We start from the raw sequence: 19579 nt of genomic DNA on the forward strand, positions 1-19579 counted from the left end.
ATACACAAGTGTAATCATTTATGGTTTCCATCACGCAAGCTTTCAGACTCCGGATGTGATGACCAGGGACATTTGACAATACATTTTCCAGAAATAAATAGACTAAGATCCCACTGGATGGCAGTGATGGGATACAATACCATTCTATTAGCACACAACTAAACGGGCGCGAAAGCGGTTGTTCTATTCGGATAACCCTTGTCTATATGTCCTGGTACGTGCAGTCACATATTACATGGCCAATCATGTTATTCCTTACACTGATCAGCCAGAACTTTAAACCCACTGACAGGTGAAGTGAACACTGATTGTTGGTCAATGCGTAGGATATATTAGGCAGCAAGTGAACAGTCAGTTCTTGAAGTTAATGTGTTGGAAACGACAATAAAATGGGCAAGTTTTAGGCTATGTTCACACTATTTGGAACTAAATCTAAAACAAGATTCCAAGGAAATCTACATCAGAAATCAGTGGCTTTACACGCAAATTTGATGTGGCGCAAATCCATGTGTGGAAAGCTACCGGTGTGTCACTTAATTCAGATATTAAATCTGCATGGAATATTTTCATCACATTTGTACAGATACGCAGATTTCCCACTGAAATCAATGGAAATCAAATTTCATGCGTAATCTGTGTGAAATCTAACCCATGTGAACATAGCCATAGGATCTGAGCCACTTTGACAAGGGCAAAATTGTGATGGCTAGATGACTGGGTCAGAGCATGTCCAAAACCGCAGGTCTTCTGAGGTGTTCCCGGTATGCAATGATTAAAACCGGTCCAAGCAAGGACAACCAGTGAATTGGCGGCAGGGTCATGGTGGACCAAGGCTTATAGTAGCACGTGGGTAGTGAAGGCTAACCAGACTGGTCCGATGCCACAGAAGAGCTACGGTGGCACAGATTGCTGAGAAAGTTAATGCTGGCTTTGATAGAAAGGTGTCAGGTGTCACACTGTGCATCACAGCTTGCTGTGTTTGGAGCTGCATAGTCACAGAACGGTTAGTGTGCCCATGCTGACTGTAGTCCACCACCAAAAGCGCCTACAATGGGCACGTGAGCATCAGAACTGCACTATGGGGCAATGGAAGAAGGTGGCCGGGTCTGAGAATTCATGTTTTTCTTTACATCATGTTGATGGCCGGGGGCTTATGTGTCCTTTACCTGAGGAAAAGATTGGACCAGTATGCACTATAGGAAAAAGGCAAGCCGGCAGAGGCTGTGTGATGCTCTAGGCAATGTGCTCCTGGGAAACATTGAGTCCTTGCATCGACGTGGATGTTACTTTGATACGTGCCAAATATCTAAACATTGTTGCAGACCAAGGACACCCCTTCATGGCAACGACATTCCCGAATAGTGGTGGCCTCTTTAAACAGGATAATGCGCCCTGCCACACTGCAAAAATCGTTCAGGAATGGCTTAAGGTCTTAAAGAGTTAGTTCTGGGAAATTTGGAAGCCAAATAAACACACTGATCTCAGTCTGATCGAGCATCTGCGGGATTGTGCTAGAAAAACAAGTCTGATCCATGGAGGCCTCACCTTGCAACATACAGGACTAAGGCTCTGTTCACTGAGTTTTTTTTGCAGGCAGAAAATTCTGCCAGGAAAAATCAGCTCAGTTTTTTTTTTTAGGTTGTTTCGCACCACAGGCCGCATTTTTTTTACGTCTTCAACAGGCAAAGAAGAAAACCGTGAGCGTTTTGCCATAAAACGAGTAAAAAAAACGCTTTTCCCCCTCTCCCATTGCTTTCAATGGGATTTGTGAGGCGGAAAACAACTCAAGATAGGGCATGTTGCTTCTTTTTCCCTGCGAGCCTCCACCGCCCATTGAAAACAATGGGAGGCAATTTCGGCCGTTTTTTGCCGCGGTTTCTGCGGCAAACAACTGTGTGAACAGGGCCTTAAAAGATCTGCTGCGAAGATCTTTTCCAGATTCCACTGGATACCTTCAGAGGACTTGTTGAGTCCATGCCTCGAAGGGCCAGTGCTGTTTTGGCGACATGAGGGTGACCTACAAATTAAGCAGATGGTTTTAAAGTCGGTATATATCCGGTGATTGCTGGGCCAGAACTCCAGTTGAGACAACCCCTTTTATACAGAAGTTTTTTGTTTTTTTAGCTTCTATGGAAACCCACAATCACAGGGTTTAAAAAAAGTGAGTGAGATACAGTTTGAGCAGAAGTGATAAACATGCCATTCATTATGATTAGATCCTCTGGCCTTTGGTCTAATATACTGTAGAGGCCAGAACAAGGAGAAAATTCCAGTTTGTGAACTTTGCTAGATAACTTACCCCATTCTTCCATAGGCTTTGCTGTAACTGGGGTCGATTAAAATAGCTTCTTCACAGTCCCGAACTGCTCCAGCATAGTTTCCTATTTTACTATATGCTGCTGCCCTACGGAATTTAAGAATAAAACTGGTTAAAGTATAACTAAACCTTCAGCAAACTTCTGACAGGTGATAGTGACATGTCAGAAGTTTTGATTGGTGGGGGGTGAGAGCACTGAGCCCCCCACCGCACCGATTGCTGAAACTAAGCGGCAGAAGCACTGTGACGCTTTGTTTCTGATCTGCTTTTTTCGAAAAACCGATCAGAAACCAAGCGGCTCAGCGCTCACCAGAAAGCTTCTGCGGCTTTGTTTTAGCGATCGTTGGGGGTCTCAGTGCTCAGACCCCCACCGATCAAGACTTCTGGACAGGTCACTATGACCTGTCAGAAGTTTGTTGAAGGTTTAGTTACCCTTTAACAATTCCATAAAAATGATAACAATTGTACAATTTACGGCTAAATAATATTATTTTTTTTACCAAAACCGTAACAAGGGCATATTAATATAAACTAGGGCCTCTCATACAGACTGACCATTCCACCCACATTTACACAATGACTAAAAACTAAAGCTGCTGTTTATGGCATACAAGTGAATGGGAGTTACAGAAACACTGTAGCTTGTGGATACACTAGTGCATGCAAGTGCAGGGCTAAGGGGAACAGTGCATGATTTAGGGATTTTAAAAAAAACACCCCCCCCCCCCCCTCAGGTCATCACTAGGCATAATACGGTGTACCGGTTATTCTTTTAACATATAGTAATAAAAAATAAATGTACATTTCACACCGTTCGCACGTACCGGTTGCAGAAATACACTGCATTTCTTGAGTTCATATCGATGGCTTTAGTGTAGAAAGAGATAGCACTCTCAAAGTTTTCGAACTTCATCTGCTCATTGCCTAAACCACAACAATGACTGTTATGTGTATGAGTCATATGAATAAACATCAATACAGATAGTATCTGTAGCATGCCTACTTACTTAGATCAATTATACATATAAATTATTATATTGGAGCATGAAGCATGTTTTAGCGTTGTTGGCCTAAAATAAAAGTTCTGCAGACTGCACTTTTGTTTCTGTCCAAAAAACGGAAACCTAGCGAACGGAAAGAAACTGAAACAAAAGAATTACCATTGAATCCAATGGTAATTCTAACAGAACCGTTGCTTTGCGTTTAATATTTCGATCCGCTCTTCCTCTGAAGGAAGAGAGGTAAACGTATATTAACGGTAGTGTGAATTTAGCCTTAGCAGAATTCATTGAAACTCCGTTCTTCCCAATTCCAGACATGTAATTCTAGTACACTTGCACTCTTTCAGATCAGTTAGGATCACTACTATATTTTATGTAAGTGAAATGTCAGAATGATACTAGAGGTCATGGCTTTAGAAACTTCTGATAGGCTACTTGACATAATTTTAATTATTTGGTGGTGCACCTGTGGCAGTATTTTAACCCCTTCACGCTCAGCGACGTACTATTCCGTCGTGCTAAGTGCATCGTTTGCACTCAGAACCGGAATAGTACGTCGCGGGAGTAACGGCCATTTTCCCGACACATACAGGAGCTGTGACAGCTGCTGTCTCGTACAGCAGTTGCCGCAGCACCTTCAGCGGGGACCGATCGCTGTGTCCCCGCTGATTAACTCCTTGGAAGCCGCATTCAATAGTGATCGCGGCTTCTTAGGGGTTAAGCTACCATCGTCGGCCCGCTACACGATAGCAGCTGGCGATGGTGGCTATGGCAACCGGACACCTAACAATGGCAACCGGCTATGCCATCTGCGGAAGCCTAGTGGGTCCTGACTAAGTCAAGACCAACTATGCTTGCTGTCAGTGAGTAGCTGACAGTTCTAATACACTGCACTATGCATGTAGTGTATTAGAATAGCGATCAGGGCCTCTGCTCTCAAGTTTCCTAGTGGGACAAAGTAATAAAGTAAAAAAAAATATGTTGTGTAAAAAAAAAAAAAAAGAAAATAAAAGTTTTAAAAGTAACAAAAAGTAAAAATCCCCCTTTTTTACTTATCAGTCCTTTATTAATAAAAATAAACAAATAAACTATACATAATTGGTATCGCCGCGTCCGTAACGGCCTGAACTACAAAAGTATTTAGTTATTTATCCCGCACGGTGAACGCCTTAAAATAAAATAATAATAAACCATACCAGAATCACAATTTTTTGGTCACTTCACAAAAAATGGAATAAATAGAGATCAAAAAGTCGCATGTACCTAAAAATGGTAATGATCTAAACTACAGTTCGTTACGCAAAAAACAAGTCCTCGCACGGCTTTCTTGATGGGAAAAAAACAAAACGTTATGGCTCATAGAATAAGGTAACACAAAAAGTAAAGGATTTTTAATAAAAAGTATTTTATTGTGCAAACGCCGTAAGACATAAAAAAACTATAAACATCTGGTATCGCCGTAATCACACCGACCCACAGAATAAAGTGAATATGTCATTTATAGCGCACTGTGAACGGTGTAGAAAAAAAATAGAATAAAAAACAAGTAGAATTGCTGTTTTTTAGTCACCACGCCTCTTAAAAATAGAACAAAAACTGATCAAAAAGCCGCATGCACCCCAATAAAACTACAATGGATTCCTCAAGGGGTCTAGTTTCCAAAAAAGGGTCACTTTTGGGGGGTTTCCACTGTTTTGGCACCACAAGACCTCTTCAAACCGGACATGGTGCCTAATAAAAAGGAGGGCTCAAAATCCACTAGGTGGTCCTTTGCTTAGGAGGCCGGTGCTTCAGTCCATTACCGCACTAGGGCCACATGTGGGATATTTCTTAAAACTGGAGAATCTTGGCAATAAATATTGAGTTGTGTTTCTCTGGTGAAACATTGTTTTACAGAAAAAAATTGAATGAAAAGGATTTTCTGACAAAAAAATAAAAATTCCTGTGAAACACCTAAAGGGTTAATAAACTTTCTAAATGCGGTTTTGAATACTTTTAGGGGTCTAGTTTCTAAAATGGGGTGTTTCATAGGGGTTTCGAATATATAAGCCCCTCAAAGCCACTTCAGAACTGGAGCCTTAAAAAAAAAAAAAAAAAAAAAAAAGAAGAGGCTTTTTCTTATACCACACCCCGATGTACGCATGGCCATGTCCAGGATGCGTTATGAGGCAATACTTCGCTTCTTACATTATACTGATAATGAGCAGTTCCCACCCCGAGATGACCCCAGTTTTGACCGTTTGTATAAACGGAGACCCCTATTAGGCCATTTCAGTGCCCGGTTTGCCCAAGGATACACCCCCGAGAATGGTATTTCTATTGAGGAGTCCTTGGTCCTTTTTAAAGGGAGGCTTCAATTCCGCCAGTACCTGCCGAGTAAAAGGGCAAGGTATGGCGAGAAGATGTATAAGCTGTGCAAGAGTGCATCAGGGTATACTTACAAACTTAGGTCATATGAAGGGAAGGACACCAGTATTCCCCCAGTTTTTAAGCCCCAAGAATGCCCCCCCCTTACTGTGAATTGACGCAATTGTGTGGGATTTGGTGCACCCACTGCTGGACCAGGGTTACCACCTCTACCTGGATAATTTTTATACCAGCGTCCCACTCTTCAAGCGCCTCGCTTCCAGAAGTCCTGCGGCATGCGGCACTGCTAGAAGAAACCTGAGAGGCCTCCCTAAGACTAAGTACCCATGTACCTGTAAGAGATACCAGTACAGAGACCCCCAAACCAGACTGCATCCTGGACTACAATAGGTACATGGGAGGGGTGGACTTGTCAGATCAAGTCCTGAAGCCCTACAGCGCCATGCGGTGTGGTATAAGAAGCTGGCCGTGCACATCATACAGATGGCATTGTACAATGTGTACGTGCTACATCGATGTGCAGGCCAGAGGGGAACTTTCCTGGAATTTCAAGAAGTGGTTATCAAGAAACTATTTTTAGGGACAAAGAAGGCGGGGCACCCAGTACTTCTGGAAATGAGGCCACACGCATAGTACCAGGGCAACACTTTCCAGGAGAAGTTCCCCAAACTGGCAATAAGGGAAAAAGTGAAAAGAGGTGCAGAGTCTGCTAGAAGAGGGGGATAAGGAAGGACACAATATACCAATGTGACACATGTCCCGAAAAACCAGGGCGCTGTATGAAAGGGTTTTAAAATTTCATACATCCCTTGATTTTCAATCTACCCCAGTTTTAATTACCCTGATGCCCTCCGCACAGCTTATCCCCCTCATCTTTCCCCTCTGGGCCCTGCTGTGTGCCCAGGCAGCTGTTAACAGCCACATGTAGGGTATTGCCGTACCCGGGAGAACCCACATTACAGTTTATGGGGTGTATATCTCCGGTGGCGCATGCTGGGCACAATATATCTGACACTGAAATGGCACATATGTATAGAAAATGGCAAATCTCACTCTGCACCATCTGCTACGCATTATCTTTTACACAATACCGGTGGGGTCAAAATGCTCACTACACCTCTAGATGAATGCCTTAAGGGGTGCAGTTTTTAAAACGGGGTCACTTCTCGGGGGTTTCAACTGTACTGGTACCTCAGGGGCTTCTGCATACATGACTTTGCACCAGAAAATCCCCAGTAGGCCAAATGGTGGTCCTTTCCTCCTGAGCCCTCTATGGACCCAAACAACAGTTTATCACCACAAATGGGGTATTGCCGCACTCAGGACAAATTGGGCAACAAAATGGGGTATTTTGTTCCCTGTGAAAATAAGAAATTTTGATAAAAAAATGACATCTTATTGGAAAAAATGAAATTTTTTTAATTTCACAGCCCAATTCAAATACGCACTGTGAAAAAACTGTGGGGTCAAAATGTTAACAGCAACCATAAATCCATTCCTTGAGGGGTGCAGTTTCCAAAATGGGGTCACTTTTGGGGGATTCCTACTTTTTTGGCACCTCAACACCTCTTCAAACCTGGTATGTTGCTTAAATTATATTCTAATAAAAAAAAAAAAAAGAGGCCCCAAAATGCACTAGGTCCTTCTTTGATTCTGGGGCTTGTGTTTTAGTCCACGAGCACAGTAGAGCCACATGTGGGACATTTCTAAAAACTGCAGAATCTGGACATTACATATTTAGTAGTGTTTCTCTGGTAAAACCTTCTGTGTTACAGAAAAAAAATGGAATAAAATTTAAATTTAGCAAGAAAAATGAAATTTGCAAATTTTACCTCCACTTTGCTTTAAAGGGAATGTGTCGCTAGAAATTATTATTTTTTTTTTAGTTAAACAGTTAGTATATAAATGATTACACATTGTTATAATTTTTTAAATTTTTTCACAAGTCAGGAAATATTATAAATTAGATTCTAATTTATAACATTTCCATGTGCTGGTCACTAGAGGGAGCAATTCCCAAAATTGCAGCATTGTCACTGTGGTAAAGCAACCTCATTGCTTTATGCTGCAAAATTGGAAAAGACACACTCGTTCTAGTGTGCTCAAACAATGCCCCCTCCTTTATCCTGGCTAGTGCCAGGAGAAAGGAGGGGGTGGGTCGAACGTTCAAACCTCCTACACTGTGTGCCGCCATTTTTTGAGCGAATGCACAGCGTAGGAGGATTAGATACAGTGGTTATAACACGAACATACACAAACATGACTTACCTGCTCCTGCAGCCGTCGCTGCCTCCGCTCCTAGTCCTTGCTTCGGAACATATGGACGGAAGGCGCAACCGGAAGTAGTCATCTTACTGTCCGGCCGCGGCTTCCGGTCCACATGAAAATGGCGCCGGATGTCGCACTGCCAAAGACCTTCCATTTGGACTGTGTGGGAGCGGCGCAGTGTGGGAGCGGCGGTTTATTCACAAATAAACACTGAATACATCGACCAAATTTTACCACGAACATAAAGCCCAATGTCTCACTAGAAAACAATCTCAGAATCGCTTGGATAGGTTTAAGCATTCCGACGTTATTACCACATAAAGTGAAATATGTCAGATTTGAAAAATGAGCTCAGCCTTAAAGAGGCTCTGTCACCACATTATAAGTGGCCTATCTTGTACATAATGTGATCGGCGCTGTAATGTAGATTACAGCAGTTTTTTATTTATTTAGAAAAACTATCATTTTTGACGGAGTTATGACCTATTTTAGCTTTATGCTAATGAGTTTCTCAATGACCAACTGGGCGTTTTTGACCAAGTGGGCGTCGTGGAGAGAAGTTTATGACGCTGACCAATCAGCGTCATACACTTCACTCCATTCATTTATACAGCATATAGTGATATAGATCAGTATGTGAAGCCACATACACACTAACATTACTGAAGTGTACTGAGACTTAATAGACATCACTGCCAACCAGGACGTGATGTCTATTTAGAATCCTGACACTTCGCTAACGTTTGTGTCATTTACAGCACAAGCGTAAATGACGCTGTAAATGACAGACCAGTGTGTCCTCGATGTGCTGTGCTGTAAATGACACACGAACGTTAGCGAAGTGTCAGTGTGTGTGCGTGCGTGTGTGTTAATAACTTCGGAATACTTCATACCTGTCTAGGCGATTCGGAGATGGTTTTCTCGTGACACATTGTACTTAAAGTTAGTGGTAAAATTTGGTCGATTTATTCAGTGCCAAAAATTTAGAGAAAATGTTGAAAAATTTGCATTTTTCTGAATTTAAATGTATCTGCTTGTAAGACCGATAGTAATACCACACAAAATACTTACTAGTTAACATTTCCCATATGTCTACTTTATGTTTGCGTTGTTTTTTTGAACATTCTTTTATTTTTCTAGGACGTTACAAACTTAGAACAAAAGGAGCAATTTCTCATTTTGAATAATATTTTAAAAGCCTTTTTTTTTTTTTAGGTACCAGTTCAGGTGTGAAGTGGTTTTCAGTATCTTATATATTAGAAACCCCCATAAAACACCCCATTTTAAAAACCAGACCCCTCAAAGTATTCAGAACCGCATTCAGAAAGTTTCCTAGCCCTTTAGGGCTAAGCAAAGTAGAGGTGACATTTACAAATACAAAAAATTTTTTTGTCAGAAAATCATCTTTATTCCTTTTTTTTCTGTAACGCAGAAGGTTTTACCTGAGAAATGCAACTCAATATTTATTGGCCAGATTCTGCAGTTTTTAGAAATATCCCACGTGTGGCTCTAGTGTGGTAATAGACAAACCCCGGCCTCAGAAGCAAAAGGAGCACATAGTGGATTTTGGGGCCTCCTTTTTATTAGAATATATTTTAGGCACCATGTCAGGCCTGAAGAGGTCTCGTGGTGCAAAAACAGTGGAAAACCCCCAAAAGTGACCACATTTGGCAAACTACACCTCTCAAGGAATTTATCGAGGGGTATAGTGAGCATTTAGACCCCACAGGTTTTTTACTGCATTTTGTGGAATTAGGCTGTGCAATTGAATTACATTTTTGATTTTTACAAGGAATAAAAAGGAGAAAAAGCACCCCAACATTTTAAAAGCAATTTCTCCCGATTACAGCAATACCCCATATGTGGTCACAAACTGCTGGTTGGACAAACGGCAGGGCTCAGAAAGGCAGGAGCGCTATTTGGCATGTAGATTTTGCCGGCTTGGTTTCTGGGCACCATGTCACATTTGCAGAGCTTCGGAGGTACCAGTACAAGGGAAACGAACTGTACTTTCGATCAGAGCCATTTTTGGGTAAATGCGACTTTTTGATCTCTTTTTATTCTATTTTTTGGGAGGCGAAGTGATTCTGGTATGGTTTATTATTATTTTATGGCGTTCACCGCGCGGGATAAATAACCAAATGGTTTTGTAGTTCAGGCCGTTACGGACATGGTGAAACCAATTATGTATAGTTTATTTATATTTGTAATAATAAAAGGACTGATGAGGGAAAAAGGGTGATTTTAACTTTTATTTTTATACAACTTTTGGTTTTTCTGTCCCTCTAGGGTACTTGAAGGCAGGAGGCCCTGATCGCTATTCTAATACACTGCACTACATGCGTAGTTCAGCGTATTAGAGCTGTCAGCTACTCGCTGACAGCAAGCATAGTGGGTCCTGACTTTGTCCTGATCAGATCGTTAGATCGCTTGCACGATATACTGCAATATGAATGCCGGAGGCCCCAGGCAGCCATAGCAACCATCGCTCCCCCCCCCCCCGCGATTGTGTTGCGGGGTGCGCGATGAGCTGTTAGAACCCCCCTCTTTCTAACGATTTAAATGCTGCGGTCGCTATTGACCACATCATTTAACGTGTTAAACGAGCGGGATCGCTCTCGAGCGCGATGCCGCTCGTTACTCTGAAGTGTCGGCCGACACCAGCATCGTATGAAGCGGGTTCACTCCGTGAGCCCGCTCCATACTTCCCCTACCCGGCTATGACGTAACTGTAGGTCATATGTCGGGAAGGGGTTAAAGAAACATCTCAAGACATCAGCCAGGAAGTTAAAGCTTGGGCGAAAATGGGACCCCAAACATACTTCAAAAGTAGTGGAAAAATGGCTTAAGGACAACAAAGTGAAGGTAATGGAGTGGCTATCACAAAGCCATGACCTCAATCCCATAATAAAAAAAAGTATAGGCACAACTGAGGAAGCATGTGCTAGGAAGGAGGCCTACAAACCGGACTCAGTTACACCAGTTCTGTCAGGAGGAATGGGCCAAAATTCCAGCAACTTATTGTGAGCAGCTTGTGTGACCCAAGTTGGACAATTTAAAGGCAAAGCTACCTAATTCCAACCACACGCAGATGAACTTCTGAGCCACTGGAAAAGTGATGAAAGAAATAAATGCTGAAATAAATCATTGTCTCTAGTTATATTTCCAGAATGTGAAATGCCAGAATACAATAGTGATCCTAACTAACCTAAGAGAGGGAATGTGTACTAGGATTAAAGGTCAGGAGTTTTAATGATGTAGCTAACGTGTATGTAAATTTATGACTTCAACTGTACATATAGCAGACGACGTCTGGAAATAAAGAGGACAAAATATAACACAATGATAAATTCATTCCTCATCTCCCTCCACCCTACCCAATTAAAAACTCTCCCCACAAATGAGAAAAATAAATTAAATATAAAACATGTAACACTAAATATCAGAAACACGAACTTAATCATTATCAAATATTATATTTCATGACCAAAAAAAAACACAATTATTTTCAGGGTTTCAAATGTTTGGCAATTTCCCAGGGACCTGGACCTCACATGTTCTAAACTAAGGGTATCCACACACGTGGCAGATATGTGTCAGATTTTTCAGCACCAAATCCGCATCAAATCCATATTTTGTTATGTGCGTATTTTGGTGCGGATTTCTACCTTTCTATATCAAAAAGGGTGAAATTCGAAGTGAACATCCAGAACAGTATGATTGTGCTGCAGATTTGAAAATCCGCAGAATGCTTTGATTTCCGTGTGGAAAATGGTTTGCACCATGTAGATGAAATTTTTTCAATCTCATCCACTTGCCTGCTAAAAAGGCTTCCGCTGCAAATTTTCTGCAAGCAAATCTAGATGGAAAATCCACAATAAATTTGCTACGTGTGCAGTAGGGTTGCACGATGCATCGAAATATCGATACTATTTAGATGCCGTGCACCCTCAAACGGTTTAATACCGTTAATTGATGTATTTCAATACGAAGCTGTGCGGCCGCACACCTCGGTATTGTAATACATGAATGTAGTTAGAGCGGGGCTGCGGCTGTGCAATACATGTGTAGTACAGCCATTGCCCTTCTGACAACTGTGCGCGCGCGGTCAGCATGATGTGATGCGACCAGGGCTGCACTAAAGAGCGCCGGCACGGAAACAGAACGTGGTGGACACACACCAAAACACCAGGTTTTGACACAGCTGCACATTAGTGCAGCGCCGGCCGCATTACCTCATGCTGACCACGCGCACAATTGTCAGGAGCAGGGCAATGGCTGTATTATGCAGCCGCAGCCCCGCTCTAACGGCGGTGACCAGAGAAACCTCTCATCTCCACCGCTATTCCCCTGAATGCTGCAATCAAATCTGACCGCAGCATTAAAGGGGAAAATGAGAAGGGGGGAAACCCTTTCGATTGTGTCACAGGGAATCCCTGTGACGCTATCGATGGACATACCATAGCCAGGGCTGTCTGACCATATTTCCTGTTAGGGCATACTTCGGTATGTCCTAACAACTGCCTATGTACTATCAGTACACAGGCTAATGTACGGTCATATAGATATATGCCAGTACATTAAAGTTTAAGGCCCCCGGCTGGCAAGACCACCCCTCAGCACCGCGACTGCACAACCCAATCGGCACCTCCCATTAGGTCTAACGGCTTAGATGCCACATTCGCTGTTGACCAGAGCATCTGAGCAGTTAAACAGTCGTGTGGGAGTAATCTCCGATCCAGGACGTTAGAGCGAGGTGCTAGCTGTAATATACAGCAGACACCCGCTATGTATGGAGCAGGCTCAGCTCGTAAGCCTGCTCCATACTGCCCCTTTCCAACTACAGTGAAGGAAATAAGTATTTGATCCCTTGCTGATTTTGTAAGTTTGCCCACTGTCAAAGACATGAACAGTCTAGAATTTTTAGGCTAGGTTAATTTTACCAGTGAGAGATAGATTATATTAAAAAAAAACAGAAAATCACATAGTCCAAATTATATATATTTATTTGCATTGTGCAGAGAGAAATAAGTATTTGATCCCCTACCAACCATTAAGAGTTCAGCCTCCTCCAGACCAGTTACACGCTCCAAATCAACTTGGTGCCTGCATTAAAGACAGCTGTCTTAAATGGTCACCTGTATAAAAGACTCCTGTCCACAGACTCAATTAATCAGTCTGACTCTAACCTCTACAACATGGGCAAGACCAAAGAGCTTTCTAAGGATGTCAGTGACAAGATCATAGACCTGCACAAGGCTGGAATGGGCTACAAAACCATAAGTAAGACTCTGGGTGAGAAGGAGACAACTGTTGGTGCAATAGTAAGAAAATGGAAGACATACAAAATGACTGTCAATCGACATCGATCTGGGGCTCCCCCATGCAAAATCTCACCTCGTGGGGTATCCTTGATCCTGAGGAAGGTGAGAGCTCAGCCGAAAACTACACGGGGGGGGACTTGTCAATGATCTCAAGGCAGCTGGCACCACAGTCACCAAGAAAACCATTGGTAACACATTACGCCGTAATGGATTAAAATCCTGCAGTGGCCGCAAGGTCCCCCTGCTCAAGAAGGCACATGTACAGGCCCGTCTGAAGTTTGCAAATGAACATCTGGATGATTCTGAGTGATTGGGAGAAGGTGCTGTGGTCAGATGAGACTAAAATTGAGCTCTTTGGCATTAACTCAACTCGCCGTGTTTGGAGGAAGAGAGATGCTGCCTATGACCCAAAGAACACCGTCCCCACTGTCAAGAAAAGAAGCACATTAAGGTCATGGAGTGGCCTAGCCAGTCTCCAGACCTTAATCCCATCGAAAACTTATGGAGGGAGCTGAAGATCCGAGTTGCCAAGCAACAGCCTCGAAATCTTAATGATTTACAGATGATCTGCAAAGAGGAGTGGGCCAAAATTCCATCTAACATGTGTGCAAACCTCATCATCAACTACAAGAAACGTCTGACTGCTGTGCTTGCCAACAAGGGTTTTGCCACCAAGTATTAAGTCTTGTTTGCCAAAGGGATCAAATACTTATTTCTCTGTGCACAATGCAAATAAATATATATAATTTTGACAATGTGATTGTTTTTTTTTTTTTTAAATATAATCTCTCTCTCACTGGCAAAATTAACCTAGCCTAAAAATTCTAGACTGTTCATGTCTTTGACAGTGGGCATACTTACAAAATCAGCAAGGGATCAAATACTTATTTCCTTCACTGTATGTACTGAGCTTGGTTCTGGTGCTGTATTTAGGTACTGAGCTTTGCTCTGGTGTTGTATATATGTAATGAGCTTGGTTCTGGGGATGTATATATGTAGAGAGCTTGGTTCTGGTGCTGTGTATTTATGTACTGAGCTTTGTTCTAGTGTTGTATTTATGTACTGAGCCTGGTTCTGATGCTGTATTTATGTACTGAGCTTAGTTCTGGTACTGTATCTGTACACTAAACTTTTATATTTGGGGGTTGTGTCTAAAAATTCTAGACTGTTCATGTCTTTGACAGTGGGCAAACTTACAAAATCAGCAAGGGATCAAATACTTATTTCCTTCACTGTATGATGTACTTCAAATGACGGAAAGGGGTTAAAAAGATCCCCACAAAAAATAACTATAATAGTAATTATTCCTAATGTATTTCACCTTCTGTTTTCAGTCTCTCGGCTTCTACTACATCCTCATCTGATGGAGAAGCACAATTAGAGGTCGTTGGTGAAGGTTCCTTAAACAAATAAAAAATGAACAAAAATCTTAATACTTTGGTTTCATCCATAATGATTAGTTTATATGTACAGTAAGGCTTAAGACAATCCCTACGTAAAATAGAAAGGTCGCTTGACAATAAGCAGATCACAAAGTATCCCCTCCTGCTGGGACCCCCAGCGATCAGTGCCAATTCAAATCAATGGGTTGTCTGTGTAACGCAGGACATGACAGGTCCTCCAGATCGAGAGTTGCTCTATATAATTGCTCACCACTCTGGCCAAGAGATGAGGACCCTTAACAGAGGACCCCTCCTCTACTTACTCAGAATTTCCGAATAGGGTATATTAAAATGTGTTTTCTAAACTAGACAACTCTTTTAAAGGCTATGTACACCCTGTAATCCAGCTGACCACATAAAAGTCGGCTTTTATGGCAAGATACTGCTTCTATGTATGCAGGATACATAGAAGCTGTATTTAAAAAAAAAAAAAAAAAAAAAAAGTACAAAAAAAAATAATTTTATCTAAAACATGGTTTAATAAACCCCAAAAAATAAAAAATAAAAAAATTTAAAAAAAATTGGAGTTCAAATGGTCTACATTGCCTTTAAGTACTGGATTGTGGTCAAATTGGTCATTCACCCAGTAACTGTTATGAAGTGACATCATTCCGACTGATCACATAACATAAATCCTGACAAACCACTGAAGACGTCCTATAGGACAACTCAAAGAATTCTCCCCGTTGTACTAAACCCCGACAACCATCTGTAACTGAAGAACAATGTACTTATGCCATCTAGTGTCATAAACCTGTGAACTCAGGTGGGTATGTGGATGAATTTAAAGTCATTAGAGGCAAACAATTGCATTATTAATACCTCATATTAGTGTATGTATGTACAATATAGTCAATCAGTTTTTGGGTGCAAAACAAAAAATATGCACCCAGTTTCTAGGCTACTACAAATACACTGCGGTGATGTTGAAAGGGGCTGTCTCAAGACTTCTAGATCATATGACGATAATATCACCAGTGAATGGCTGCCGCAGTCACGTCTGGACAACATGTCATTGTTGAAGCGTTGTAACAAAGATTGGCAGGAGACCACAGAACCAGCTAAACGCCACATTTTATTTATTTCGTTTTTTTTTAAAGCCTGGAAAACCCATTTTAATTAGCTCATGGTTGGCATACACTAATAATTTACCTCAATAATTGTAAATAGGTCTCACTTAAAAACCGTCCATGTAGACAAAGCGGCAAAAATACAATACATTTGGCGCATGCCATGCACTGCATGTTTTTTCTCATGAAAGAATTTAGGATTTGTTCATGGACATGGATATCAGCTTTGCTATTGCATATCTACATTTAAAAAAAACCAAAAACAAACAACACTTTACCTGTAGTGTAGCTGCAGCAAATAACTCTGGCAGTGTTTGCAATACAGCCAAGCTTTGATCTTCCATAGAAACGTCAAATGCTGTTTCCAGGCACTGTATTGCAACTGTAGAAAGTAAAATACGTACATGTGATAGGTATATACACACATATACTTACATAAATCTCCATATATTTTACACGTCTGTAAATTCTAAATACATTGATTCATTGTCAGGGTTGTTCATAAATGTATTATTTATTAGGGTTGTCATAATTTAGTTGTGATTTAATGAATTACATATATATCTATAATGTGGTACAGATATACGCACATGTAATATATACATATACAAATATTCATAGAAATTATTTATTTCATTAATTCTACATATCAAATAATTGATTGTTAGTGTCGTTCATAAAGTTATTAATTATTAGTTGTTCAACAATTGATTCGTTCTAATATATACACACATTTAGATAAAATTATTTCTTCCTATATTTTACAGTTCTATTAATTCTAGATACTAATTGTTAGGGTCGTTTATAAATTTATTGATCAATTAATTAGTGGACTTTTTCTTTGTTACTTTTATTAAAATTGTTACAAAAAATAAGTAAAAATAAATAAAAATACGTAAAAAAAAAAAATGGCACGCAAGTTATATACCGCTGAATGCTCTCTTGGATTCGGATAGTGAATGGGGTCACTTTTGGGGGGTTTCCGCTGTTTTGGTCCCTCCAGGGCGTTGCAAATGCGACATGGCTTTTGGAGCTCAAATTTTGCTATAATGGTTTTCGGTGCCAAGTGTCGCTCCTTCCCTTCTGAGGGCTGTCGTCTGTTCAAATATAAGTTTATGACCACATATGGGGTATTGCCGTAATCAGGAGAAATTTCTTTACAAATGTTGGGGTGTTTTTTCTCCTTTATTCCTTGCAAAAATGTCTATATTTCTTCAGAAGAAATGTAGATTTTCATCTTCACAGACTAATTCCAATAAATTCAGGAAAAATCCTGTGGGGTTAAAATGCTCACTATACAACTAGATCAATTCCTTGAGGGGTGTGGTTTAAAAAATGGGGTAACTTTTTGGGGGTTTCCACTGTTTTGGCACCACAAGAGCCCTTCAAACCTGACATGGGAGTCTAAAATATATTGTAATAAAAAAAGAGGCCCCAAAATCCACTAGGTGCCCCTTTGCTTCTGAGGCCGGTGTTTCAGTCCATTATCACACTAGGGCCACATGTGGAATATTTATAAAAACTGCAGAATGTGGGCAATAAATATTGAGTTGCGTTTCTCATGTAAAACCTTTTTTGTTACAGATTTTTTTTTATTACAAATGAATTTCTGCAAAAAAAAAAATAATTACATTTATAAATTACACCTCTACTTTGCCTTAATTCCTGTGAAACGCCTAAACGCTTAAGAAACTTTCTTAATGCGGTTTTGAATACTTTGAGGGGTGCAGTTTTTAAAATGGGTCGATTTATGGGTAGTTTCTAATATATAAAGGCCCTCAAAGCCACTTCAGGACCGAAGTGGTCCATGAAAAAATAGGTTTTGGAAATTTCTTGAAAATGTGAGAAATTGTTGCTAAACTTATAAGCCTTGTAACGTCCTGAAAAATAAAGGACGTTCAAAAAACGATGCAAACAAAGTAGACATATGGGAAATGTTAACTAGTCACTATTTTGTGTGGTATAACTATCTGTCTGACAAGCAGATACATTCAAATTTAGAAAAATGCTATTTTTTGCAAATTTTCTCGAAATTTTGTTGTTTTTCACAAATAAATACTGAATTTAGCGACCAAATTTTTTCACTGACGTAAAGTACAATATGTCACAAAAAAAAATAAATCGCGGAATCGCTTGGATAGGTAAAAGCATTCCAAAGTTATTATCATATAAACTAACACGTTAGATTTGAAAAAAAATCGCCTGCGTCCACAAGGCCAAAACAGGCTGTGTCCTGAAGGGGTTAACATATTGTACATGAGAAGGGAGATGGTTGCAAATTGCCATGACCTAACATTATTGTTCATAGCGAAGATTGCATAGCTTAAATCTAAGGGCACTTGGCACAAAGAAAACTGCTCCTAAATCAAGCGGTCACTACATGCGTATACGTTATACCAAACATTTTACAATTAATTTCCTCTAAATACTGGGGTGGATGTTTCCCTTCAAGGGCATGCACAGCTCCGCAACAGCCTGGTGACATTGAATCCTGTGATCAAGTTTAGGCCGGATTCACACGAGTGTGTGCGTTTTGCGCGCGCAAAAGCTCCGTGTCAGCAGCATATGATGCGCGGCTATGTGATTTTCGTGCAGCCGCCATCATTATGACACTCTGTTTTTATGTTTGTAAACAGAAAAGCATGTGGTGCTTTTCTGTATTCATTCATTTTACTACTGTTGCGCGAATCACGCGCGGCACCCAGAAGTGCTTCCGAGCACGATTTGCACGCACCCACTGACTTCAATGGGTGCATGCAGCGCGAAACATGACCAAATATAGGACATGTCATGAGTTTCACGCAGCGGACACACGCTGCGTGAAATTCACTGACAGTCTGAACGGCCCCATTCATTAACATAGGTCCGTGTGACGCACGTGAAAATCACACGCGTAGCACGGACGTATATCACGTTCGTGTGAATAAGCCCTTAAAATGAGAAAAGTAGATTTGCTCTTCTCAGTTTATACTTCGTACAATACTTTCATCTGCACCTGCACAGGTCCTGGATGACCAGGAAACTAGCAGGGACGCAGTCTGTTCCACTGGAGCAGGCTGATGGACGTGTCGCATCACATTACCCTCCATCTGCGGGAATTTTCTAGACAGGAGCAGAGGGCGCTCGGGACAAGAGGCTTAGGCTAAGTTCACACTACCGTTAATATATGTTTACCGCTCTCCTGTCAGAGGAAGAGAGGATCGAAATATTAAACGGAAAGCGACGATTGCGTTAAAATTACCATTGATTTCAATGGGAATTCTTTCGTTTCATCTGTCCGTTCGCTAAGTTTCTGGTGTTTTTTCACGGAAGCAAAAATGCAGTCTGCAGATCCTTTGTTTCCGTGAAAAAAACAAACAACGGAAACCTAGCGAACGGAGACAAACGGAAAGAAACTAAAACAAAAGAATTACCATTGAAATCAAAGGTAATTCTGAAGGAACCGTTGCTTTCCGTTTAATCTTTCGATCCTCTCTTCCTCTGACGGAAGAGAGATAAACGTATACTAACACTAGTGTGAAAGAAGCCTAAGCTAACCAGGGGGCATGACTCCGCAAATAGAGGAAACGGCGCAGACGTTCTACAAAGTAGGTATCAGTAAGTTGCATATATTCATCTTTCCCACACATTTGTTAACAGACAAAGCGGCCAACTCCTATAATATAGCATTGGTGATAAAACTCCTGCAGCAGACACATGCTTAAGCGTATATACATACAGTGCAGTTTCTTTGTTGCAGTTTTTTGAAGCAGTCAGGACTGGATTAAAAAAATAAGTAAAAACGAAGTAG

General features: G+C 41.0%; 1 protein-coding gene across 2 annotated transcripts in view; it reads right to left on the reverse strand.

Annotated features, from left to right (window-relative positions):
• Positions 1-19579, reverse strand: part of SGTA (small glutamine rich tetratricopeptide repeat co-chaperone alpha) — a 44756-nt gene that overhangs the window by 21250 nt on the left and 3927 nt on the right. For both annotated transcript variants that reach the window (XM_075825292.1, XM_075825293.1), the window contains exons 3-6: positions 16068-16171; positions 14599-14677; positions 3142-3241; positions 2300-2404 (exon numbers count right to left, since the gene is read on the reverse strand). In XM_075825292.1, coding sequence (XP_075681407.1) covers positions 2300-2404; positions 3142-3241; positions 14599-14677; positions 16068-16171 — 388 coding nt within the window. The remainder of the gene's footprint in view (positions 1-2299; positions 2405-3141; positions 3242-14598; positions 14678-16067; positions 16172-19579) is intronic.

The sequence above is a fragment of the Rhinoderma darwinii genome, chromosome 1 (assembly GCF_050947455.1).
Source record: "Rhinoderma darwinii isolate aRhiDar2 chromosome 1, aRhiDar2.hap1, whole genome shotgun sequence".
NCBI lineage: Eukaryota > Metazoa > Chordata > Amphibia > Anura > Rhinodermatidae > Rhinoderma > Rhinoderma darwinii.